Source organism: Vigna angularis, chromosome 9 (assembly GCF_016808095.1).
Source record: "Vigna angularis cultivar LongXiaoDou No.4 chromosome 9, ASM1680809v1, whole genome shotgun sequence".
Taxonomy (NCBI): Eukaryota; Viridiplantae; Streptophyta; class Magnoliopsida; order Fabales; family Fabaceae; genus Vigna; species Vigna angularis.
Genome location: NC_068978.1, coordinates 23,852,964 through 23,880,732, shown reverse-complemented (window position 1 = coordinate 23,880,732; position 27,769 = coordinate 23,852,964). Strand labels below are relative to the sequence as shown.

At 32.2% G+C, this 27,769-nt stretch overlaps 4 protein-coding genes and 1 pseudogene across 6 annotated transcripts; 3 read left to right on the top strand and 2 right to left on the bottom strand.

Moving 5' to 3' along the window:
• The first annotated feature begins 744 nt into the window (after positions 1-744).
• LOC108346368 (uncharacterized protein At5g02240) lies at positions 745-5,065 on the top strand. Its single transcript, XM_017585448.2, has 7 exons — positions 745-903; positions 3,061-3,332; positions 3,425-3,461; positions 3,559-3,656; positions 3,856-3,917; positions 4,367-4,490; positions 4,784-5,065. The coding sequence occupies exons 1-7, from the start codon at positions 849-851 to the stop codon at positions 4,898-4,900; spliced, it is 765 nt and encodes a 254-aa protein (XP_017440937.1). The 5' UTR covers positions 745-848; the 3' UTR covers positions 4,901-5,065.
• A 3,586-nt stretch (positions 5,066-8,651) lies between these two features.
• Positions 8,652-12,776, top strand: LOC108347158 (UPF0161 protein At3g09310). 2 transcript variants are annotated; one of them, XM_052868929.1, is made up of 5 exons: positions 8,652-8,917; positions 8,998-9,057; positions 9,257-9,397; positions 9,515-9,606; positions 12,646-12,776. In XM_052868929.1, exons 1-4 carry the CDS (start codon positions 8,683-8,685, stop codon positions 9,580-9,582), a joined length of 504 nt encoding a protein of 167 aa, XP_052724889.1. In that variant the 5' UTR covers positions 8,652-8,682; the 3' UTR covers positions 9,583-9,606; positions 12,646-12,776. The 2 variants fall into 2 exon arrangements, with proteins under 2 accessions (XP_052724889.1, XP_017441797.1); XM_017586308.2 differs by lacking the exon at positions 12,646-12,776 and adding an exon at positions 9,734-10,144.
• LOC108347038 (uncharacterized) lies at positions 10,858-14,721 on the bottom strand. Its single transcript, XM_017586142.2, has 9 exons — positions 14,538-14,721; positions 13,990-14,073; positions 13,842-13,907; positions 13,659-13,756; positions 13,505-13,542; positions 13,290-13,377; positions 12,579-12,905; positions 11,913-11,978; positions 10,858-11,454 (listed from the first exon to the last, which is right to left on the bottom strand). Exons 2-9 carry the CDS (start codon positions 14,057-14,059, stop codon positions 11,293-11,295), a joined length of 915 nt encoding a protein of 304 aa, XP_017441631.1. The 5' UTR covers positions 14,060-14,073; positions 14,538-14,721; the 3' UTR covers positions 10,858-11,292.
• A 2,087-nt stretch (positions 14,722-16,808) lies between these two features.
• LOC108346701 (uncharacterized) lies at positions 16,809-17,423 on the top strand (annotated as a pseudogene).
• A 4,352-nt stretch (positions 17,424-21,775) lies between these two features.
• On the bottom strand, positions 21,776-25,701 carry LOC108346971 (disease resistance protein RPV1). 2 transcript variants are annotated; one of them, XM_017586048.2, is made up of 5 exons: positions 24,955-25,701; positions 23,774-24,872; positions 23,414-23,689; positions 22,554-23,282; positions 21,776-22,369 (listed from the first exon to the last, which is right to left on the bottom strand). In XM_017586048.2, the coding sequence occupies exons 1-5, from the start codon at positions 25,440-25,442 to the stop codon at positions 21,917-21,919; spliced, it is 3,045 nt and encodes a 1,014-aa protein (XP_017441537.1). In that variant the 5' UTR covers positions 25,443-25,701; the 3' UTR covers positions 21,776-21,916. The 2 variants fall into 2 exon arrangements, with proteins under 2 accessions (XP_017441537.1, XP_052724913.1); XM_052868953.1 differs by having other exon boundaries at positions 22,554-22,749; positions 23,553-23,689.
• Positions 25,702-27,769: the final 2,068 nt, after the last annotated feature.

The following is a 27,769-nucleotide window of genomic DNA, read 5'->3' as shown; positions in this document are numbered from 1 at the left end:
TGTTTAAATTATAAATTAATTTAATGAATTGTAAATTCATATTAAATTAAATCTTTTTAACAAAAAAAAAGTATTATTTTTTTAATAAATGGCATAAATTGTAAATCTTTAATTAAAGAAATAATTATTATAATAAACTGTAATTTTATATAACTTAATAAACTGTAATTTTATATAACTTAATACTAAATTTTATATATTAAAATATAAATTTAAATGAATTAGATATCCATATAATCCGAATTCTAACATTCATTTTCCTTAATTTTAGTTATTTATTTAATTATCTAACCCAATTATCCCCAATCACCACAGCCTCACCTTTCCTACCTAGCTACCTGTGTCGTAATAAACACTACAACCTACCTATCAGTGCCGTAATAAACACCACAACTAACCTGTCAGTACCATAATTACACTAATGCTGTTTTTAATAACCAATTTTGGTTTTCTTTGGAGTATGTTAATTTTTTTTAAAAATAAAATGTTCTTCATCAAATGTTTAAAATTTTATATATATTACTTTTATAAGACTATTTCGCTATGAAATATAATTTTAAATATTAATTTTATATTAAATTTAAAACTATTTCACTATAAAGTTATAATAACAATAATAATTAATTTGAATATTTTATACACAGAAGGAATAATTAAGATTTTTTACTCTTTGGTGCAGTAAGTTAAAGCGGTCCAGACATTCACTTCCACATATGTACATTGTGTTTCTTTTCTTGTTGGTTAAGACTCTTTTTCTAAATATCTATTTTCCTTCCTTTTATATTTCCCTTTTGTCTTTACCATTTTCAACACATTCACAGTACCAATTACACTCTACTGTTACGTCCATGGCTGATTTGTCCCCAAGAACCGTGCTTGTAACCGGATCTGGTGGCCGCACAGGTGCTCGCTTACTTTTTCGAATCTGTTTTGTTAGTATTTTAATTGAGGTTTAGTGATTTGTCTGCATTATGGTTATCTGTATTTCGGATTGTTGAGAATTTTGTTAGAGAATGTTGATACAGGAACAAGTTTGGGGTTTATACACAAGATTTTTCATATTATATGATTAAAAATTAATTTTAAATTTAAATGAACAATAATGAACTTGTAATAATTGGTCGGATTAAAGACATATAGTAATTGTCAGAGAGATTAGCTAATATTTAATAAATTAAAAATTTCACCAGCTGCACAAACCATTGGTTTGCAAATCCTTTTAACTACATGTTTTAATGATTTTATTTGCAATGTGGAAGAGGGTTGTAGAGTTTTCTTCATCTGATATCATTTTGAAATAAGGAGTAGGATTTGGGTCTGCTTGAGGTAGAATATTAAATATGTGGATATAGTAACCTAAACACATAAAACCTGTATCATTGTCCTTGTTTCAGTAGTTAAGGGTGTTCGTTAGCACTGATTAAATATTAAAGAACAGATTCATCAAATCCTGTTTTTTTCTGGTCTCACTTTCACGACATGTAGTGTTTCAAACATCAGTTGTCGACTTTGATTTCATAATTTGGTCTTGGGTGTCTTTGAGAGAAAAATCATGTCTTTAATAGATAATAGGGTTCAGGTTTAAGAGTGATGAAAACAAGGAAATTTTGAACCTGGGTTGCTAAGTAAAGTAAGGCTTTCTAGATGAGGGGTTTCCCTTTAGTAGGAGTGAAACAGAGAAATGCAAGTTCAATGAAACACGGGTCAGCTATGTATTAAAGTGAACATGTTCAGCAGCTCTTTAATTCATTTTATAGAGAGTGAATCTGTTCAGCGCCTCAGTACTTCAGTGGTTTAGATTTCTTAAATCCATTTTATTTTTCATTAATCTATTTTATTAATCTCAGTGGTTTAGATTTTTTAAACATGTTCAGCACCTCAGTGGTTTATGTTTCATTAATCTATTTTATAGAAAGTCCATGTTCAGTCCCTTAGTGATTTAGATTTCTTAAATCCATTTTATACAAAGACAGGGAACTTAATGGAGGTTTTATAGTCATTGGAAAGTTGAATGAAATGCTTCAATCACAATTTGTGATCTTGAAATATATATGAAACTCGAATCAAATTTCTGCTACAATTCTATAAAGAGAAGCACTATTGGTTCGAAGTTTTTTTGGCATGACGGTTGTCAACAGTTTTTCTGGTGAGCACTGTTTATTGTATACATTATTCCAGCGAAAACTGTTTACCATCAATAATTTTACAGAAAATACTATTTATGACAACATTTTTGGCAGTATTTTCTTCTACCTACCTTTGTCCCTTTTTTCTTTCTAGCACCTGTGGTGTTCTTTGAGCAATTTTGCTTTCCAATTGCTACCGTGCCCTTTGAGAAATTTTACTTTTCAATACCGTGTGCTCTGAGCATTCTTGCTTTCTGTCAGCTATTGTGTCCTCTACTCATTTTTGGTTTCAAGCTGCCTTTGCATTATCTGAGAATTTGCTTTTTTCTTTCTAGTAACTGTTTAAACATCTACTCTTTTTGTCTCTTTCAGCGACTGTGCTATTTGACCATTTTTAACTAACTTGACTCATGATACATATGTTCTAGCTAAAAGGGGAAGTGTTAAATATATGATTTGAAAGGATGAATTGTGTGAAAAATAGGTCAAATCACTTTTAGCTTAGCATGAATATTCTTTAGATCGCAACCCCTCTTGGTTAAGACTTGAGTATTCTTTGGATCCAACCACTCTTGACTAAAACACTTTGATTTCAAAAAAATGGGATCAAAGGATCATTGGTTTACTAAATAAAATCCTAAAACAGATACAAGATGATAAACACTCTTTTATGTTGCTATCAAACACGAACAATGTTCTACCTCACAAATACAAGGGTAAAGATTGCTTAAGATTACAATAGCTTGTTCTCATTCTACGTAAAAGTCAACCTTCTTTCTTCATTATCATTCGATTTGGAAGTTGAAATCATGGCTTCTTATTCGTGACTACATGATTACAGTTTTTAACCTCTGTTTGTATGATAATGTGAGGAACACTATCCTTTTCTCTCCCTAATTTACAATTTTCAATGTGATTCATTGGATAATTTCAGGACAAATTGTGTATAAAAAATTAAAAGAGAGGCCAAATCTGTATGTTACCAGAGGCCTTGTTAGAACAGAAGAAAGTAAACAGAAAATTGGCGGTGCAAATGATGTTTTTGTTGGGGATATCAGAGATGCTGAAAGTATTACTCCTGCATTTCAAGGTATAGATGCTCTCATAATCCTCACAAGTGCAGTTCCACAAATGAAGCCCGGGTTTGATCCAACAAAAGGTGGAAGGCCTGAGTTCTATTTTGATGATGGTGCATATCCTGAACAGGTGCCATTACATATTATTCCTTATGCATGCTCAGTTTATTTATATATGTATATTGTTTTATTAATACTATAGCTTACTCATTTATATTTTAGGTTGACTGGATTGGCCAGAAGAATCAAATAGAGGCTGGTAAGAATCTGCATTCATTCCATTTGTTGTTGTTGTAAATCATGCTACAAATTCATCCGTGCTTTTGATACTGAAACTGTATTACCTCTATGAATAGCCAAGGCTGCAGGAGTGAAGCATGTTGTGTTGATTGGGTCTATGGGTGGAACAAACACTAATCATCCTCTGAACAGCTTGGGAAATGGGAATATATTGGTTGGTCATATTTTCTATTATACTATTAATTGAATTCTTTCATAATCTCATGGCCTTGTTTTTCTATTATAATAAATGGAGCTTAAGTTCCATTTCTTAGCATAATGCGATTTAGTTAAAAGATAGTGCCATTTTCTCTTCCCCTCTATCGTTTTGTTTCCTCTTTCATTGGCAGCTTATAGTTTTATATTGATCTCAGATTTGGAAGCGAAAGGCTGAACAGTATCTGGCTGATTCTGGTCTTACATACACAATCATAAGGTACACTAATTTCTATCCATATCAAGAAGTATTGTTTGTCCTACGTTTCTCTCTGTTTTGTTTTACTATATTGACCCATTCTCTTGAATCAACTCAACAACCTTATCTTGATATCTGTTTTGGTTGAGTGCATTATCTAGCAATATTAAGAGAATATTGATACTTGATGCCGTGTCTTGTTTATGAAAGCTTTTGAAGATCCTGAGGGAACAACATTGATATTTGTTAATTCTTTTGGTGCCTACATTACTCCATTTGAATCTGATGCGTAGCAATACAAATACGATTTCATTTGCTTTATATCTACTACATAATTACCGGGTCTTGGACATACATTGATATTCTTGTTGCCGATGTAAATTTAAAATTTTTGGAGTGACATTTTTTTGAACATTTTTCAAAATTGTGTCCATCTGCATAATATTTCCTCACGTTTTGTGCTGAATCAGGCCCGGTGGTTTGCTAGATAAAGAAGGAGGGATTAGGGAACTCATTGTGGGAAAAGATGACGAGCTTCTTCAGACTGAAACCAAAACCATTCCTCGAGCTGATGTTGCCGAAGTCTGCATTCAGGTATATAATTTTTTATAAGGTCTTGCTAACCATCATTGGTCAAGGAATTAAAAGATGTTTCTATTAGATATCTTATGAAAGTACCCTTAGAAAATCACAAGCGAAAACATTTTTACATATTAAGTAAAAGCTTTTCACTTTTAGTTTTCTAACCAAAGTTCTTTATAGTACTTTTTGTTTCGTTCACCAGTAAAAATAATTAGTTTCCCATGTGTCATAAAAATTCAACCATAATCTGTTTTCAACTCATTACGAGATTTGTATATCGAATTTTGAGTCAACTCGTTTGACAGGCACTGAATTTTGAGGTCAAATTCAAGGCATTTGACTTGGCATCAAAACCTGAGGGAGTGGGTACCCCAACGAAGGACTTCAAGGCTTTGTTTTCCAATATCACAGCTCGTTTTTGATAGATAATGCAATGGTCGTTATTTATTAACTGAAGAGGGATGCCCTATAATCATCAATGTTCAATAAATGATTTGGAAATCATGTTAAAGATTATAGACACCAAAATAAATAATAATGTAGCTCAATAATACCATTGAATAAAAAATTCATATTTATGCTTTTAATTCTTTATAATTTCTTTCTAGATGTTTTAAATTGTACGTAATTTTATAAGATTTTTAAAATTGATGTAAGCCTACAATTAGGAAGAATGGATTTATTATTGACAAAGTCATCGAAGCAATTGAAAAAATAGAAAACATGGAAGCATATTTTAGCGATGAGGAATCAACGGGGGATCATATAACATTTTGGAGTGATAGAAAATTGACCCACAAGTATGATGTTATGATTTAGTGGTTGAGTTGAACCAAGAACTCCGTTTAAGCGTACAATGTATGAGTGTTTGCTTATCCTTGTACTTCTTTATAGGAATATTCTTGGTACTTTTCAATACAAAATTCTGAGTACTAAAAAACAACTAAAGAATCTCGGAGTACTTGAAAATTGATAAAACCTGACTTACAAGACTGTTATTCCTTGTTTCAAGGTAACATAATATTCCAAAGATCTAGTCAAATTTATTTCAGCGCTTGATTGTATCACATCATAGATCTCGATCCTAGTTCGAACATGGAAAAATGACCCATGTTCCCAGAACCCTTTTGTAACAGTACAATAGTAGTCAACTTGCTATATCTCTCTAGAATTCCCTTTTATAGTATTGACAACAGTAAATTGAACTTATGATATGAACTCTAGAATTTCCTTTCGTAAGAATCTATTTGGAAATCCGCGAGCCAATGTTGATGAAAAGTATACCAACCAGTAATTCAAAATCGTGTTTTGTGGTATCTAAGTGGATAGAATAGCAACTTATCTTTTAATGACATGTAGTAGATGTTTTATGTAATATCTCAATCGTAAAATTATTAAATAAAAGTTATATAAATAATAATCAATAAGCAAGTGAGATAGAAATATAATTATTATATTAGAATCATCCATAAAGCATGTATTGAGTATAACAAGTTATATAAACAACCGAAAACTATAATTTCAAGAATAAAGCTTGTATATGATATAACTAAATCTAACTACATTGTATCATCTCTCTCATGGATCAACTAAAACATCTTCATTTGTTTCCACCTTCAAGGTGATCATTGCAACAAAAAAAAACAAATAGATAGACAATAGAGAAGAAATGATAAACTAATGTACCAAAAGAGTTTTCATATACAATTAAATCACATTAGATAAAATCTAATTTTGGATTATACAAGAAATCATATATATACACATAAACAAGTGACATTAGATCCAATTATCTAGATACATGCTTTGACATAGAACTTCATTAAAAGTGTACACTCGTAGTAGTATTTATATTCTACAAAGTGATAATCGGTTAGGAACCCATAATTGAAAAGAGAAAGAAGAGTAATATTATTTATTGTATAGACTCAAAAGAACACAAAAATAAGAGAACACTCTCTTCTCCAAAGGTTTTCCCTTCACAAAGAGCTCAAGCTCAATCTACAAAATTATCCAAAAGTCCCCTACATACCACGACCCCCCAACTATATAAAGGAAACCTCGCTCACCCTAACAACCTAACTAATAACTTCTTTTTAATTTGTTTCATCCTCTCATACACATTATATCCTATCATTACACGTTGTTGCAGAACAACCTTGTCCTCAAGGTTGAATTGAGGAAGTTGCATCTTCCCACATGACTGCTTTTGACTTGCCCTTTTTGCCATTGCACCAACACTTGTTTTGGTAGCTCTTGTACTTTTGCTTTCATGGCCTTCACAATGTAGATCTTCTAAAACAAATTGTTGATTAAGATAAAGCTCATCCAACAAGAGCCAACAACCTTCCCTAAATGCCTCTTTAAGCCCAAAATCTTTTCCCCAAGCAAACTTAGACTACCATACAGAAAAGCACCAGCCTTAAAAGTTTCTTTAAAAGCAAGGCAACTAAGGTGGTATACCCACTAGCAGAGCCTCTTGTAATACAAAGTCACTCCCCATCTACCTTTCCACTATTAACCAAGTATGTAGCATTCAATGGTCTGAAGCTGAAATGCTTCCATACCTTTACTACCAAACTTGTGCTCAATGTCAAATTAAAAAACTTGCACATTAAATTATCTAATTTGGAAAACCAAGGACCTATCAAATTTGTATTCTTGATTCAGTGCTTAGTAAAAAACCATGTTTCAATGTTAGAGTGCATATCAATTTGTTCAAATGGATGGATTCTTCAATTTCTTAACAACAAAGGGACAAATTCAAGCAAACCACAACCATCTCAAAAGATCATAGTTATCAACAGCTCAATCACAAATTATAGACCAATTAGACATGGAATTTAACATTATCAAACAATCTATAAAACTAAAGCAAGATAATTAGTTTTCTTTACCTGAATGCTTTAGAAAGTTAAAACAACTCTAAACACGCATGAAACTCTATTTGCTCCTATGGATAACAGAAATACGATCATGGTACACCGTTAGAACCACTGATAAGCAAAGAGTAAATATGATGACTCAAAAGACCCATGCAAGCTAAGTGGGACCCACATGTAACAAATACAAAAGACTAAGGAAAAATTGGTTGAAACTCAACTTACTCAAATAGAGAAACTGATTGGTTCAAATTGAAAAACTTGATGTAGGATCAATTTTATGGTTTTGGTTCTTCAATAAGACAAACATATGATAATAACTCCTAAGAAGAAGTTAGAAAACTCCAAAAGAAAGTGGTTTCAAGAGAGTATGTTTTAAAATAATAAAACTTTTTCCTAACAAAACTATTTATATTAAAACCTATTAATATTATAATAATTAAGTCTCACTAATTTTAAATTACTATCATTTTTAAAATGTCATTTTCTAGATCTTTACATTTTACACTTATGTTTTTTTATTTCTAATCATTAGTATATCTTCATTATGTGCCATCTAGTTTTTGTCGTTTTGCATTTTGAAATTTATTATTATTTATCATGATTAAAATTATGGGTTATCTCTAAACAAACTATATGTTAAAAATTAAATTGTTGTCTGTCCATATTTAAAATTGTTTTATGCTTTAATATTCATGAATATAAATGAAGTTTAGATTAATAATTTTAATTCGTAATAAAAGTAAACTTAATATATAAAGATAAAAGTATGTAAATATGAAGTTGATTTCAAATCTATTAAATTATCTAAGTGTTCATTTAAAGTGTATACATAAAGGATAATTTCCTTAAAGATAATTAGTTAGACACAATTTTTTTTAACAAGAATGACTTGTCAGAAAATTAATTCATACCTTTAGCATCATATTAATTTTCTTGTAAATTCTTTTATATATATATAATGACTATTGGTTGCTTAAGATTATAAAAGTATTTTTTGTAAAATTTAATTTAGAAATACTTTTTGGAAATTTGAAAACAAGCAATAGTATATTCATGTTTGTTTACTATTGGGAATATATTCTTTAAAAGTAATTGATTTTGAATATTTCATGTACTCACCACAATATTATTAATAGTTAAAGTACACTATTTTTTGAATATTTTGAAAAATTACTTTGTATTATTTTGTGCTGTAAAGCGTTTGTTTTACTAATAAAGTTTTTTACAAAGATTAAAGAAATAAAAATACAATTGAATCTTAAACTTTTTTAAATTGAACTCATATCCTCAAATTATCGCTATTTTGTTGTCAGTCACGAATGCTGGGCGCTGGTCTGAAGGCTTCACAGCGGTGGAGCTTGTGTCTTGGCGTCATCATGGCCAATCTTTTTCTAACTCCCAACTCTTATTCTCCCATTCTAATTCAAAACCCTAATTTCTCTTCTCCTAAAATCAAAATAAATCCACTCCACTATCCTTTCCGAACCCTACCACATCATCACACCCCATTGGTTTGTGCATTAAAGGAAGATTCCAACCCTGAAACAATCCAAGGTACCCTCCTCTCTCTCTCTCTCTGCTAAGCTAATTCACTTGTCAAATAATTTAATTTTTACTGTTAAATTTTTCATCAGATGGCGAGGTGAAAAATTTAGGAGTCGAAGTTGCGCTGTCCATGTTGAGATTCTACAAGAGTAACTGTTTTTCATTCTCATTTCAATTCTGTGTTCAACTTTCTCATCTTTATTCTCATCTTTATTCATATACCAATATTTAAACTCACATTTGAATTTTTTTAAACCCTATAAATAGGTTCTTATTTGGTAGAATAATATTGAATAAATGTTTGATTAAGCTTGGTTTACCCAAACATGATATTGTTCATGTGTGCAGGAGAAATTTCACCAATTTTGCCCAAGAGCTGTCGCTATGTTCCTACATGCAGTGAATATTCCATGGAGGCTTATAAGAGATATGGAGTGGTGAAGGGTACAGTTTTGACTGCGTGGCGTCTCTGTCGATGCAATCCCCTTGGTATGGTATTGACCAATTACTTTGATAGTGTTGTGCATACTTGTTATTTTTGTTCTGATTTTAAGTTACATAATTGGTTTTAAATGTGCTACAAGTATATTCGTTATATGTCTTTAGGTGGGCATGGTTATGATCCACCTAGATGGTTTGGCGAGCCTAGTCTACCGGAAGATGTTGACGACTGATTGAGATGAATGGCTGATTTTAAGGTACTCATTACTGCTGACTTAACATTTTGAACCTGTTTAATATTTTAATGAGTTTCTAGTGATTTTGCATTTGCCTTTTCTGGACTTTGTACTAATGCAAAAACAACCTCTTTTCTTACCACATCAGAGAAATTGTATTGAGAAGGATTATATGTGATCGGAATAGAACAGATGATGATCAAATTGAACATCTCTGTACACCCAAAGAAAGAACAGTTCTGAAACAAAGAGAGATCTGCACATTGAATATTTATACTTTATGAAGTATGTTTTTTTAAATCCAACATGGGAGTAATCATCTACATAAGGAATGTCTTAGATTTGTTATGTCAGTCAACATGGGTGTAGATTATATGTTTTATATCAGAGGAATGTCAGTGACAAGTACTTGAGTTAGTTCACTGTCTACTAGTGGTGTCAACAAGAATTTTACCTATGATGTTTAGTTGTTTTGGGTTGGGTATTCTTTAGATCTTTCATATTATGTACTATTCAGAACAGAGGATTCAATTACAAGTTAGAAATTTTGTTGTTTTAATTATAACATATTATCATATTTCGATCTTGTGTTTACTAAAGAAGAACCTTCTGTTTGAGAAAAACAAGATTATAACTGATAATTTTTTTTCTGTAGTATGGTTTTATGATGGAATGGGCTAGCCCAATTTATTTTTTTTTCCTATTTTTGTTTGAGTACAGTTTTTTAATGGCTAATATATAGTTTTGTTCTTTCTAGTGAAAGATATCTGTATCCAATTTTCTCCTTCCAAATTTTCACTATAAAAAAATAATATAAAATTAAACAACATAAGACACCACAATACAAAGTCATGGGTTAGCGGGATGAGCCATACTCAGATTGACATGTTCATCGCCCAATCTACTTTGCCTTCTCTATCTTAAATTTATAAAATTCTATATGCAAACATTAATTAATTATACATTGTCTTTTTAATAACAATTAAACAAATTTATTTTAAGAACACGGTTTCTCTCTAGAAGAATTAATTAAACTTGGGATGATAAAGAAAGTTAGTTAATTTTATTAGTTATTTATAAAAATATTTATAAAGTGTCTGTATAAAAAAGTAATTGAAAATATAATTTCAGTTGAATATAAAACATATTTTTGAAAATAGATAGAGATAGTTAAAATGTTTTAATATTTTGAGTTAACCAATTAAATTAGGTACAATAACTTTTTCTTTATGTTCTTTCGCAAGATAACCTGATCAACTAAAAACTACAAAATTGCAAGAACAGATGATAATGCTTTTATTAAAAGAAAACAAATGACCAAACTTAACCAATTATCAAGTACCGTAACCATTAAAAACAGAACAAGGGAAACTAACGCAGATTTAACTAAATTTTTAACCCCATAAATTTAAGATGAATCTAACTTTGGTTTTCAAATAAAAAAAACTAATTTTAATCTCTCAAATTAAAAAAAAAGCTTTTGAAATCTCTGAAATGTAAGGATAAAAACTAGTTTAACAAAAATCTTTTGATTCCTTCATTTATTACTAAAAGACTACAGAAATTATTTTTCAAATTTGAGAGACTAAAATAATATTTTAAAGATTTAGAAAACCAAAACTAAATTTATCTCAAAAGTCAGAACTAAAAATTGTAATTGATCCTTAAATTTATTGATGATAATAGAAACTGTCATTCTTGCATGTCTCAAACTATAAGTGTTGTTTCCACTGCAAGCTTCTGAGTCCCAGGAGATGCAATAACTTGTGCTGTTATTTCAGTTTCCCATAATTGAGGTACTGTCTCCCTAAGGTTGTGAATGCTCTGCATGACATAGTCAGCACCTTTAACTCTCTGGGATTTACCAACCTGGATGTACCAACCAATCACATTTTAGAACCTCAACTACTTAAATATTAAGGAAAATATATTATCACACTTTCATTTTTTTTTAATTTACAATCTTTAATCTCTCTCTTAAATTAAATATAAAATACATAAAAATAGGTGATTTTTATAAATTTTTAATGTTATTTAAAACCAAAATTTAATAAATATACTAACTTGAGCCTATATTTGCTTTGTTGCTTCTTTGAATCAAAAGGGGTAACATGTTAATTCAAAAGGAAATACAGATTCAAAAGGTTATCCAGTTGATAAATCTTTTGAAAGGTGTCAATATATCAATTGGGATAAAATTTGAAATTACCAAAAATTTGTCTAATAAAAAAAAATTAAAAATAGTATTCTATCAAACTTATAAAGCGATAAGTAATTCCTAAAAAATAGTGAGTTTCTACTACACAAAGTTCCCAACATTGACATACCAGCACAGTGTGAAGACCCACTCGTTTTCCAGCTTGTATGTTGCGGACACTATCCTCGAAGAACAACTGAATGTAGCAAAGAACCGTATCAAATGTATTCCAACCTTAAAAGCTTTAAGAAAAATAATTCTTGAACTGCCAAAAATTTATCAACACTTAATTTATATTTATAGGAATGAAAGTAATAGATTTACAGGTTATATAATATGATAAGAAGTTAAATAAGTCACTCCATAAACATAAGCAGATGCTAAAGCTCTTTTGGATACTAATTTTTCTATTTTCCTTTTCTGATTGATGCATTTTTTCTCAATTGTACATTTTTTATATTGTTCTAGTAGTGAAATTATATTGAAAATTTTATAAAGATAAAAATAAATTATAATATATATGTACATATATAAAAGTGGTCCGAAATCAAATCTTATAAACAAGTTTTATAAAATTAAACTAAAATTAACTTAATATCAAAATCATATTAAAATCTATTTTAATTATTTGTTGAATCTGTTTTACTCATTATCAAACTATCAAATTAAATTAAAGACACGAACTACTAATATTGTTTTTTAGAGATAATAAAATCAAAAAGTGAGATGTTACAAATAAACATTAAACCTATAGTTATTTGTGAAAGTTAACAGAATTGAGGTTGTTTTTTCTTACTGTTCTTTTTGGGTTAATGTTGGCTTTCTTGAGAGCCAATTCAATGGCATGTTCTGATGGTTTGCAGATAACTGGTGTGCTTGGAAGCTCTGCAGTGGGATCAGGTTCAGCAAAATGTTGAATGATGTCAAAGATTTCTGAGCATTTTAGAGCTGTTTTTGGTGTTGGATCAGTTGCCATTGAACCTTTGTTCTCTTCATCATCATACACAGTACCTCTGTGGATGGGATTGAGAGTCTCAAAGCATATGATTCCTTCAAAACAATCTTCCAATCCAAGTCTTTCCAGTGCCTTAATCGTATGGACTTTGTCTGAGTTTGTAAAAATCTATTATTCACAAAAACAAGTGTTCAAACACAAGAGTGAGAGATTAAATATAGTACTATATGAGGGAACATACTATTCATCAAGACAAAAAACAAAAAAAATCTGTGATCATTTTAGAAACTAAAAATATAACTTGTAAATTTTAGAACCACTATTTGACAATCTAATATCTCTCTCTCTCTCTCTCTCTCTCTCTATATATATATATATATATATATATATATATATATATAAGATATTTTCCTGATATATTTGAAAGAAAATATAGTTTGACATAATTAATATTATAATATATAATAAAATTTCTAATAAATGTATATTTTTCGAATGTCATGATGTTTTTTTGCAATTGTACTGCTTTCATTTTTGTTATAAACAACTTACAAGCTTCCTATAAGGAAGACTCAGTAGGAGATTCCTCAGAACTGGATCTGGCTTTAAGTTTTCATACGGCAATTTTCCATGAACAAAACTGTCAACAAAATTTTTAAGAGTCAAATATCACCATTTCAGATTAAACAGACTCAGGCATATTGAAAAAAGAAACACTCATTAGTCATTTCAAAGTGATGTGGACGAAAAGAAAGATGCAACACTACCTGTAATATTCTTCATAATCAAAGTCATATCCAATTGCCTGAATAGAAAATGAAATGCATGGGAGTAAATAAATTACCAGTATTTTCAGAATTTAACAACTAAAACTTATTTATCATAAAATGATAATTAGCAAACAATTAGAGAAAATCACACCCTTAAACCAGCAAGAGTAGTTCCATAGTTACTGTAAAGAAGATTGGTCATTTCATCAGTTTTACTTGGTTCTATGCCGAGTTTCTCCACCATGTAATCTAAAGATCAACCATGCAAAAAATCAGCAGCAACTAATAATGAAAATACTATATAACACCATGAAAATACTATAACAGCACTTACCCTTGATGTTTTGATGAATTGCAAGTGCAAGACCAGAATTGAGAGGATACAAAGTATCATCTAAATCTGCAAAATAATATAAGTTATTATATAGCAGAATGCACAAATGTGGAATTTTTCTGTACAGTGTACTCATTACAAAGCTTACCAAATAGAAGACAATCATATTTTGGCCTTGCAGTCTGTTGTGTGAAGCTGTTATCATTCTCGATTTCCATCAGAAAACCAAATCCTTACACATTTAAACAGAAAACAACTGAATAGTAAGTTTCATGAACAATGGAAGTCACCATATGGACATTATTCTCAAACTATAATAAATATAAAAATTAAAAATATTAACACTTTCTGCAATGATTACAAGACAAGCCACATATAAAAAACATGAAGGAATTCCTATAAAATAAAAGTTATGGTTTTACTTTAAAGTCCCAACACTGTATTCATAAAATTAAAAGAGAAACATAATGACAGACATAAAAACATAAACACAGTTTATACAGGTGTAAATCCTGCATTTGGATGCTTTTCTATTACTAAATCAAAGAGAAAACACAGCATGCAAGTGATTTATATGCAGAAAAGATCACTTTCATTTACAAACTTTTCTGCTATCTATCTGAGATAGCTTCAGCAGATGATGGAAACTCTTTTGAAATGATTGAAATGAAAACTTTTGCAACAAACTGAACCAACCTTTTCTTTTTGCTAACTAGCTTTAACTTTATTCTCTCAAATTAGAGAGCTAACTAAAATTGTAATAAAATGCAAAACCTCAAACTCAATCTCTCTCACACTCTATTGTCTGCATTTTTCTTTTCAGACTTAGTAGAATTATATAAGCCTTCAGGTTCAGGAGAAAGTTGGTGAAGGTTCTCTCTCTGTTCATGTTTGCCTCAGATATAACTAACATGCATTGGTTGCACAGAAAACAATCACGTGGTCTATGTTCTTCCTATATACTTTAATATGAATATGCCACCTCACCATTTTCCTTCATGGCTCTTTCATTCCTTCCAATTTTCTTAAAACTTGAAATTGAGTTTCCCAATATATCACTGTGCAATAAATAAAAGTTACATTGAAAATCGTATTTTACTGACATGGGTTTTAACCTACTTCTTATAATTATTAAAGAAAATGGATTTTGTTTTATTTGTAATTTATAGCAGAAAATTCAATTTTTCGGTTTTCATATATTTTTTTATCCACATAATTAAGATGCAGGAAACTATAATCTCCTGAAATTTAGAGATTAATGAAATTTATACTATTTTTTGAATGTATGTACTATGTGTACATTAAATGTACGACTGAAAATATGACTTTTTTTTTTTACCGTAATTAACAAAATTAACAATTAAGTTCTTTAGTATAAACATTTAAGAGTTCCATAAACATTTAGTATAAATATTTTTATTATACAATTTTTTACAACTTTAATAATTTTAGTAATATTTTTTAATTAATTTCATTATAATTTATAAAAAAATTTAATTATATTTTTATCTTTCGTTATCATTAAAACTGGAGACAGACACATGCATTTTCCCAATATTTAAAATTAATTGAGAAATTATAGGATTGAAATATATTTTAAGTATTTTATTTAGGATTTTACTCTGCATTAAAATTATAATGTAATAGTATTAAAGTATTTAAGTTAAATTACCGTGTATTAAGTATTTAAGTATATTGACCTTAAATATTAATTTTCATTCAGCAACACTATTAATAAGTTGAAAGTATTTGCACTTAAATTTTTGTAAAGTTATGCTAACACAATATGTTTAGTAAAGTGATAAACAATTTCAAAAGAAAAAAATATTGAACTTGGGAAAGACAGATATATAGCTGTCCCAAATATACAAGTTTGATTCTTGTTAATGCTATTTATTAAAATATTTCTTTTTTATTTGAATAATAAATATTTTCTTTATTTTACACTAGTAAATAAATCATTATATTTTTTTAATAGTTTTTCTTTATTTTCTTCTAGGAAACGGGAAAACCATTTCCAGTTGTTCAGGGTCATGGACCAAGCAGATTACTCTGCACCTGAAATTGTGGCCCAGCATTTCTCAGGAAATGGGAAAGATTTAAATGTTATAGATATGCAATTAACTATGTTTTTTACTTTAAATTTAGTGTGAAGTTTGACTTTAATTTTTAAATTTATAAAAATTTACTTTTGAAACTTTAAAAATTTAATTTCTGAAATTTATTGTTTAGGGAGTAACGCTAATTTAGAAAATTTTAGTTGATACTAAGGTAATAGCCATGAGAAAGACAATGTTAATATAGATGATAGGTATTTGTCTGTTTCTTAATTTGGTATCTTTATGCTGTATATACAGTGTAATAATTGTCAAAACATATTTCACAATAGATTTATTATATTATTATTTATATTATTTATCTTTTATATAATTATTTTGTATTACTATTTTATAATAGGGTTAAATATGCTTCTAGTTCCTAAACTATCAAGCGAATTTGTTTTTAGTCTCTCTTTCAAATTAAGCTACATTTTGGTCCTTCTCTTTAAGGAAATTATAATTTTTTTCCTCCAAAACTAACAGCGTTAAAAAAATACTGAGCTGGCTGACGGTGGAGTGTCACATCATTTTTTTTTTCTGACATCAATCTTCCCAGATTTTCTCCCGTTCCACCACAACCCCATTCCCCCACCATGGATGTTCCCACCACCTCCTCAGCCACCGACGACCCTCCCCTCCCTTCCGCATCACAAATACCAACACAAGTTGAATTCATTAGCTACAGCTTAACAACAACTCATTCAACCCATTATTTGATTACCACTCCTATTTTTGAATTCATTTGAACAAAATGAAGTAATTGGCATTCAAGAAGGAAACAACAAAACACCTAACTGGGCAAACCCGGGTACGAACCCGAATCGCGCTCCTCGACCCGCATCTCATACGAATTGGGATCGATGGTGCAATGTCAGCGATTTCGGGATTGGGTCCTGCACCAACAATCGCAGAGCCAAGCTCTTCGAAAATGCCTCTGACGGCGACGGACTCGGGGTCCTCGTTGGGCTTCATCTTCTTCGACAAGGGCCTGTCGCGCTTCCGGATGTTGCCATCAGACAACTCCTGGTTCGACTCGATGGGGACCTTTCCGTATTTGGCGGTGACACAGACGAGGACGACATGGACTATCCGAATCGGTGGACTGGAATCGGCGAGGGAGGTTTCTCCCTGGGAGAGTTTGAGCCAGAGGTTGTGCACGTTTTTGGTGTCGGGCTTGACGCCCAACGAGGTGAAGGACTTGGAGGGGAGGCGGGGTTTGATCCAATCAGAGAGGGATTGGGGAGACGCGAAGTTGTGGGGGCTCGGGGGTAGGGTGTTGAGGGCAATGGGTGTGGTGGTATTTTTGGAAGGTGTTGCGGTGAGGAACATGGCGAGGAATTTGAGGAAGCAGAACGAGAAGGGGCAACAGGTGGAAGCGGTGTTGGGCTTGGAGGAGGAGACGAGGAAGGATACAGATAGAGCTGTGAGGAGGAGATCCGGAAGGGAGGGGAGGGTCGATGGTGGCTGAGGAAGCGGTGGCTGAGGAGGCGGTGGGTGGGTGGGGCGGCGTTGCGCTGATGAAGGTTTGGGTGGTTTTAGTTTTCTGATTTAGGTCTCTATGGTGGTGGGAGGAGATGAACAGATACGCGATTTGGGGGTTTTCTGGGTAGTGGAGATGGAGGTTTTACGTTGGCTATGGAGGTGAGCGTGGTGGAGGGTGGTTGCACATGGGGGTTTCATGGTTGATGGTGGCGCCAGAGATGTTTAAGGTGGCGCCGGAGGTGGCTATGGTAGAGTCGGAGGGAGAGGGAGGGAAAAGAGATGAGAAAGATTAATTGGTGTCAGAAAAAAAAACGTGTCACACCACCGTTAGCCACCTCAGCTTATTTTTAACGTCGTTAGTTTTGGAGGACAAAAAATTATGGTTTCCTTAAGGAGAATGATCAAAATGTAGCTTAGTTTGAAAGAGGGATTAAAAACAAATTCGCTTAATAGTTTAGGGATTAAAAACATATTTAACCCTTTATAATATTAGTATAATTAGTGTTACAGTGGCTATTTATACTGGATATTATCCATCATATATATATATATATATATATATATATATATATATATATATATATATATATAAAACATGTGACCCAATAACATAATTGTAAATAAGATAATATTTTTATATGGTTGTAGTTATAAAGATATAAAAAGTGAATGAGGTAAGTTTTTGTAATTAAGAATAAAATTTTTTATACTAGTTTTAGTTATAATCAATACGTAGTAATATTTTTGTAACAAATAAGAAAACTTTATATACTAGTTCTAATTATAAGTTGTGTATACGGTGATATTTTTGTAATAAATAAGAAAACATTCTATACCGATTCTAACTATAACTTGTATAGAAAATATTTTCTTATTTCTTTTTATTTGTAAAGAGAGGGTTTCCAAATCCTTAATCTTCATTCTCCTCTTTTCCTTTTCTTGTTCTCGCCTCCTTTTTTTATCATCTGGTAACACATCTCTTTCTTCTTTTTTCCTTAATGTGCGAGACCCCTATATGTATCCAAAACTATATGTTGTCGCGCCTTCGACTAGCAACTAGATTCGGCACCACGGTAGAACTCGTGTTCGAGACCGTCGTTGGTGTTTGCAAACGAAGAGCACATGACTTCCCCACGAAACAGAGTTACGTTACCCAATGCTATCGCTTACTTTGCCACCATCATATCGTGTGTCCAATCAAAACTCCGACTCACCAACTATTGTTTCTCTCTTTCTTCTATCTATTTTTTTTTTGCTAATATCTATGAGTGGATGTGGGTGCTGAAGATTGAATATGGAAGAATCTATGGTGAAGAGGATTAAATTTATACGTGTGGAAAAGGTTCATCTTCATTAGTATTTTCATCATCCTTGACTTCTTTCAAGCCTCCATTTTCACCTGTCGAGCTCCCATTCACGTTGGTCGAGCTCTTGTTTACATTGGTCGAGCTCCTATCTTCAACTGTCAGACTCTCTTTTCCAGGTTTTGTGCTTACACCTAACTTTTCCTTCATGTGATCCCAACTCCATTCATTCTATTCATTAAGGTGCACATCTCAATTTACCATAACTTTCTTAGTTATTGAGTTGTATAACTTATATGCTTTGGTCTTTTCGTCATACCCAATAAACACGTATTTCTTACTCTTGTCTCCAAGTTTAGTTCTCTATGTTGCTAGAATATGACCATAGGACACGCTGCCAAATACTTTAAGGTGCTTAACACATGGTTTCCTCCTGCTCCAAGCTTCTTGGGGTGTCCTCATTTCTAGCTTTGCATGTGAGCATCTATTTTTGACATAAACAACACATTTAACTGCTTCTACCTAGAATTTCTCTGGCATGTTCTTACTTCTGAGGATGGTTCAGACCATGTTGAGAATGGTTCGATTCTTCCTTTCTACTACACCGTTTTGTTGCGGTGAGTATGTAGTTGTTAAGAAACACTTTATTCTGTGTACCTCACAATATTCCATGAATTCTCCTAATATGAACTCACCTCCTTTATCAGATCAAACAACTTTTATTGGCTTCCTAGTCTACTTCTCAACCATCGTCCTGAACTTTTTAAACACCACGAACACCTTGGATTTTTCTCGTAAGAAATATATCTTCGTCTTCCGTGAAAAGTCATCCACGAACGAGATAAAATATTTCTTGCCACTAAAAGACTCAGAGATGAATGGTTCACATAGGTCGGTGTGAATTAAATCGAGTTGTGTCTTTGCTTGGTACTAAACAGTCTTCAAAAATTCTGTTCTTGGATGCTTTTTGAGTATACAGTCTTCACAAAACTTCTTTTTAAACTCTATATTTGGTAGTCCATGCACAACTACTTCTTTAACAGCCTGATCAATCCTCCAAAATTTAAGTGCCCAAAGTGAAAATGACACATCACAACTTCTTCTCTCACATCCATCTTCAAACATTTCTCCTATACTATATTTAGCTCCATCTTGTACATTTTGTTTTTTTTTTTTCATTTCAACTCGGGCTATCAAGCGATCGAATTTATCCTTCAAGTACATTACTCAGTCCTTCATCAGAACTGAGTTTCCCTTTTCCATTAATTATCCTATGCTTAGAATATTACTCTTAAGATCGGGTACATAGTACACGTCTCACATTTCACCGAATCGACCATCCTTTTGAAGATATCGAATTTTACATTTCCCCTTTACGGCTACCATTGAATTATCTCCAAAAGAAACATGTTCGACATCCACTTTAATGAGCTCTCTAAACATGCTTTCATCATCGCACATGTGATTACTAGCCTCGGTATCCAGATACCAAACCAAGTTGTTTGAACAGCTCGACTTTAACTTGACATCTGCTATTTTGTTTATATTCACCTCGACTTCCATACTCCTAAATATCAAGTAACTCGGAATGAGTTCCGTACTCCAACTTGGCAGCCCGATCTTACAACTCGATAGTTCAATTTTTGGGGTTCTTGACATCATTAGAATCCCAATCTCTTTATTAGCGTCCTTAGTAAGGAAATTTGTTTCCTTTTTCTTTTCAACTCAACATTATTTTGCTATGTGGCTAACCTTACCACAATTATAACACTTGGCCGACCTATAGTCACTGGCATAATGACCATTTTACTAAATTTATAGCATTCTACTCTAGAATTAATAGATTGACCTCTTTGACCTCTCGCTTTTCCACTACCTCTCCAGTTTTGTTGCCCCATTTGTTCATCTTTGTCTTCATGATCACCTTGGCCACGACCTCCTTGTCCACGACCTCTTGCTCTAGGAACACCTTGACCTCGAGTGTTCCGAGCACTTCCTTCAGGTCAAGTTTTACCTAAAGTACCTTATAAAGTGGCTCAAACAACGTTCTCCTTCGCTGCTCATATGAATCTAAAGACCCAACAAACCCTTAAACCAAGAGCATGGTCAAGTCCTTAGACTCCTCAATTGAACACACAATATTCTCAAAGTCCTTAGTCCGTGACCTTAGGATCTTCTCCACAATACAGCTAGCAGGCAACTCCTCTTCATTTCTTCCAAGTTGATTTGATATAGCCTCTAGTCGAGATATATACTCGACCGTTTGTTCTCTACTCTTCATTCTCGGACTCTCAAACTTACGTATGAGAGTTTGAAGTCTAACTTGCTTTACACAGTTATTGCCTTTGTAAACTTTCTAAAAAAACCATCACGCTTGTTTTGAAGATTTAACATTCACTATCTTCTCAAAGCCAGACTCATCAACAACTCGATATAGTATGTACAGAGCTGATTGATCGTTCACTCATGATTTTCTTAATGCGACAAGTGGGGCCACTGTCTGCCATACATCTACCATGGGCTCTTCATAGTCATTCGCTACAACATCCCAAACGTCTTGGGATTCAAGAAGGATTCTCATTTGCACACTCCAATTGTCAAAGTTGACTTTCTTTGTCAACCGAAACAGAGACATACTGTATGCTAGGCTGGCCATCTCTCTCCCACTATCTCTTTCTGACTTAGACACTGAGTCATCTCAGATGCCAATGTATTAGAAAATGACACTCACTTAGATATTTTTGAATATACTTCTAGTGTGTTTTCATCTCTCATAAACCTTACAATTTATAGGATACTAACATTAGGTCTTTCATCTACTTACTATAATGCTCCTAATTATTAAAATAATATACCATAATAATGGTAAAACATAACAAAGTAACTTATTCTTCCTCTCCCAATACAATAAACATTATAACTCTTAATAATTATTTATTTGATAACTCTTAAATGTAAGTTTATTCCTACGAAAAACATTTTGAAAAGAAAAGTTTCAAACACCTCAAATAAAACCAAGGAAGCACAATGCGAAGAGCGAGAAACAGAGTAAAACAAAGATGAATTTCTTAACTGAAAGAAACACAAGGAAAGTTTGAGAAAAAATAAATTACAATCAAGGACACACGGATTAATTCCATAACTTAAGGGATCCTGCTCTTCTCAAAAGAAGATAATGACTTACCAAAATTCACTTTTCCTTTTTCTTTATAAATCTAGTGAGGGAATTTTTCTTTGTCGCAGGCTCCTTTTGTATGTCATTTGATTCACCACATATCAGATAGACAATTGTTCTTTTGACTAGAACTCCATGACCAAATATCACAAAAATATCCACCTTGTCTCCTGATCCTAAATTTGATATTATACCTTGCCAATCTATATCATTAAAGATAATTACCATCCCATGGTTGTGCATATGTAATGCGCACTTTGTGTAATTAACAATTAAGACGCTTCTAAAACATTCAGTTGTCAGAATTTCAGGATTTGATAAATAAACAACACATAAAGCCATTCCCTTCAATACACGGTTCTGAGGCACAGTGAAAGAAACAGAATGTCCTTCACCTCTATGCGCCAACCAATAAGGATCATTGTCACTTGGAAGAGAAATATCACATGACTCACTGCTTGCAAATACCTGTATCGTGAGATAAATAAGGGCATGTTTAGTTAAAAAATGATTAAACAATAATGAAGCTAGTATATCAAGAAAGTGGAAATCATTTTGCTAGTACTTAGTGTAAGCATAATCACTTGGTTAGTTGGTTATTAAAATCAGATACTTTTAGAAGGTAATGAACAAAGGGAAGCTAGAGAAGAACCTCAGAAATTCTATCACTGACAGCATTGAAGAAATCTTTGCATCTACCAACACCAATCAAAGAAGACTTGAAGTGCTGCTTTGAAGTTCCTGATTCTGTAATATTTGCTCCATATTCAATCAGAATAGTTTCTACTTGCTTAGATAGTTGAAATTCGGTATCACATTGCACCAAAACACTTCGAAGATTTGCAAGACTGCTAAGAAATGGCACAAAATCATCCCAACTATTATCTTCCATATCCATGCAAAACGAATGTTTATGAGACAGCTTATTCATTGTTGATGACATCCAAGACCGAATGATAGAAGGAAAGAGATTATGTGACAATCCCTCAAGTCCACATAAAGATATATATCCAATGCTTTTTGAACTTACCATTGAAAAAGGCAATTGTTTCACAACTGTATTTTCAGCAATTAGAGTTACCAAGGATTCCATTTGCATTATATCTTTTTTCAATAGGTCAATTTTCGAACAACCAGAAAGAATGAGAGTTTGCAAAGTTGTCAACTCATATATCTCTTTTGGGAGATTGCTTAGCCTTGTACAGTCCTTTAAATTTAGCAGTGTAAGATAGCAAAGACATCCAATAGATTGGTGTACTTCGTTCAAACGTGGACAATCTTTGAGAATGAGTTGTTCAAGACGTGGTAGTCCGATAAAGTCAGGGGTTTTTGTCAAGTACTTGGAGTGACTAAGATTAAGAACTTTTAGCCAAAGCAAAACCTTCAAGAACATAGTTTTTGGATAAAATGTTAGAAAAGAAAATGATAAAATAAAATAGTTATAACTGGAATCAAATACTATTTTTATGTTAAGCTGGGTTTCAAAAGAATATGGCACGTAAGAAAAAAAACCTGGGGTTGTTTCCAGACGAATCGAAGAAGACTGTGTTTTAAATCAATTGCTATTGCATCATGGAGATAAAAATTGTTACGTAGGTATTCTGAAGGAAATCCTCGCAAACTGATCCATCTCAATTTCTTAGAAACGTACCCAGAATCTCCGGTGAGTTTCAACATTCTTGATGTGTTTGTTTCCTTTAAAGGAGAAGGTTTGAAGCCATCTGTACTGGTTAAAAACAGTTTCTCAGGCAATCCTTGAATGACTTTTGTCCTCTGCGATGAAAATAGCTAAGAAAAACAAATATATTGCACATGAGAAAACATTCACTTCCAAAAAGAAGTTTCAAAACCATAGATCGAGATTGTTCTTACTGTATTCTCTGACAGTGCATATTCTGCATCACTATCATACCACATTCGACTGTTCTTCCCAGGTTCCTCTTTTGAATTTTCACGAATAATTCCTCTTCCCATATCTCGTAGCAAAGGATGCATTCCAAATTTGTTGTTCTTTTTAACTTTTATGAGGTTACGCTCTATCAGAACTCTTATTCCACTATCAGGGTCAACTCCACAGCCATTCAGCATCTTCTTAACATAGGCTCTGCCTTTACCAACAAAGAAACAACATATATCAAGGAATAAATCTTTTTCGATTTTATTCCGTAAACCGTCGAAGCTTATTTTCAATATCAGTGGAACAACATACATCAAAGAATAAATCTTATTGTCTAATCTTAACAATACTCTGTTCCATTCTTCTTTCGTCCTTTCAAATAAACAAGCTCCAATGAGTTCAAGCGCAAGAGGTAGTCCTCCACAATAAGTAACTACTGTTTTTGCAAGGTCGCTGTATTCTTCTTTTGGTTTTGCTTCTCGAAATGCATGCCAACTAAAAAGCTCAAGGGACTCATTTGCATTCATTAGATTCATCCGAAAAATAGAATCAACTTGGTGCTTCCTCAGTAGCTCTATATCTTTTGTTGTGATGATAATTACAGTTCCTTTACCGAACCATGCACAACATTTCCTAAGGTCGAATAATGGATAGTACTCATTGATCATATCGTCGAGTACAATTAGCATCCTTTTCCCATGAAGTCTTTCCTGAATCATACTTGTTCCCATCTCAACGCTATGAATCTCCACTCTTGATTTTAGGACATCTGAAAGAAGTTGTGCTTGTAAATGAATACACCCTCTTGTTCGATTGACTTCTGAAACATCTTCAATGAAACTTTTCTCCATGAATGTACCATGAATTTGATTGTAGATGGCTTTGGCAAGGGTCGTTTTACCCGATCCTTCCATTCCACATATCCCTATCCTACACACTTCCATTGATTTATTTTTTATAGTTCGAATCACATCTTCCACTTGGGATTGCAATCCAACTGGAAATTTAGTAACAGACAAGACTGGTAAATTAAGAACGCTCTTAACAATTGTGTCCACTAGTTCTGCATCACTCCTTCAAGTTCAATAGCAATTATAGAAGAAGTCATTTATCAGCAAAGTTAAATCACAAGCTTAAATCCACTAGTTCTGCATACCTGTGATTGCTCTCATCCCATCCAAAGAAATTCGCAGCTTTGGTGAGTGCGTGGCTCCACCTGGACACGCCATCCTCCAGTTGTTGTTCAGAAAATGTTTGGTGTGCAGTTGCTTTAAAGGCTTCTCCAAAATCACCCTTCTGAAGACGTACATCAGATGGCTCAATTTCGTAATATACGGGCAGAACATGTCGGGAATAAGTTTGGTGCCATTCAATTATTTGTTGAAGCTGATGAAGACACCAAGCAGATTGAGAATAAGTTTTGGTGAAAACAACAATTGCTACCCGACACAGATGAAGAATAGGTTGTTGGATGTGCAATGGCTGCAATGCATTCTCGTGGTGAAGGAAAGTGGTGAGCCCATTAGCAGAGAGGGCAGAATCGAGATGAGAAACAAATTTCTTGCGAATGTCTTCTATTTCAGTGAAGTTGATGAGCACATCGTACTTCCGTTGCAGTTTGGATGATGAAGACGCCAATTCCATGGAAGGAATTGAAGAACTCACGAATTTTAGAAGAGAAAGCAATAATGCAACACAGTCAGATACATGATCTTTACATACCCATCACAGAACCCTTTTTACTTTAGCCATTAGTTGTGGATTTTTTCAGATTACAATCTGTATTTTTTAAATTACCTATAACTTTCCTTTTGCTTTTAGAACCATCTCTCTTTTTATATCATGTTCATCATGAAAGCATAAGCAATGCATCTGTTTCACATTACACATATATCTCTGAGACACGTAATTATAATAATGAACGAAGTTGAAAGTAAAAATACAATTTAGAAGAACATGGAACACCTCAATTTAATTTTAATCAATTTATAACGTTATTTCAATATCATTTTGTTGTAATTATTAAACAAACATTCTTTTCTTTTCTTTTTTTTCATTTATATTGACATTGAATTCTGGTTCGGTGTAGCATATCTAAACTCGTGAAAATTGTTGAGTTTCTGCTGAAATTGTTCAAGTGATGGACAATGATAACATTAAAATAATATGGTTAGATTTAAAATAAAAAATTGCCATATTTAGATAAATTAAAGAAAAAGTGATATATTTGTAAAAGCACTCACATGAAAGTAAAATTACATTGAATAAAAGCAGAAAACTATGATGAGGACCTATAAATATTAGTATCCTTAATTTCCTCCCACCTTTAAACCTTTCTTTCTTTCTTTCTGTCTCCTTCTATCTTACTTTTTTTTTTTTGCTTTTAAGTTTGGTTCTGACTCTGACAAGACATAAAAAAATCTTGTTTTGAAATTGGGATATTATCTGATAATGAAGACCCGTTTTGGTCGCTTAAGCAAGTCCATGATTCCTTTAAACGGCACTTATTTGTATAATTACACTTCTACTAGCATAGCATATATATATAGTCTAACGAGAGCAACAAGAATCAGATAACTTAATCATAATAATAGTTTGAGTTATAACTTATTAATTTGAATTTTTATAACTTTAAAATACAAAATATATGTTTGAATTACTGTCATTATTTATAGATTTACTGGTAGAATGAAAGAAAATAACACAATTATTTTCGATATTTGACACCAATTTCAAAACTGAAAAAAAAGCTTTTAATCTCAGTTATCAACTGATTCGATTTAAAAAAAATTCGAAACAGTAAATCAATACACATATATATATATATATATATATATATATATATATATATTCTACAAGAATATGAAAATTCTCTAAAACTACTAACGTTATTTATTAAAAATTTTAAATTATATTATATTTATAGTAAATTTAAAATTGATGGAAAAATAAAATATCTAATTTATATCTTTTTTCTTTTATTTGTTAATGGAATAAACCCCGCTAAAATAGCTCTCACAATACAATGATAAAGAGAATGTAAGAAGAACTTGAAGAAAAAGCATAAAAGGACCTCAAAGTTTTGTAAAACAAGCTAAAAAAAGAAGCCCACTCAAGCCCATGATACATGAAGCCTCGTTTGAACTTGCTTAATTTGTAGCTAATTGGACTAAGAGAAGTCCATTCAAGTCCATGATACATGAAGCCTCATTTGAACTTGCGGATTAGTCACTCGTCTAGTGCAAGTCTACGCCTAGTGGCCTGCGAGAAACTTTTCCATTCAACATGTTTTCTTTCTTTGTACACGTAGCTAGCACAATGAAAATGTGATGTATTACAACTGAGTATTAGCACCACTTCTCGTTACACTAGTCAAACCTGGTAACATCTATTACGATAACTAGAATTGAGTATTAGACACCACTCCTGAAAATCCTACCCAATCCTAGTAACACATGTTACGTTGACTACTTCAAGTATTCTAAACCACTTATGGTTCCCCTAGTCAATCTTGATAACACTTGTTACGCTGACTAGTCTAAGTTTACCCACTCTTGGTTTCTCTTAGTTAATTTGGTAACACCTGTAATGCTGACTAATATGAGTTTACCCACACCTGGTTTCCCTTAGACAATTGTCTAGTAGGCGTTTAACTCAACTAAGCTAACCATAAAGTGTTTGAATTCTCTTTAGAATGTACAATCAATTAGATTGTTTACAAGTCTTAGATGATAACTCTCACAAAGAGGATGTGTTTACAATAACACTTAATTTAATAGACCTTGTAGGATTTTCTCTCTTCTTAAAAATGTAAGCTAATGACTCTATAAAGCTTGAGAGTGTATTCTCAAAGTTTTTGTTCTTGCACAAAAGTGAGTTTCGCTTTTCAGATGATCTTTTCGTTATTCATGTGTTTATCCTTCTTGATCTTCTTTTCAAGGGATCTTCTATTTATAGGCTTCATGGGAAAA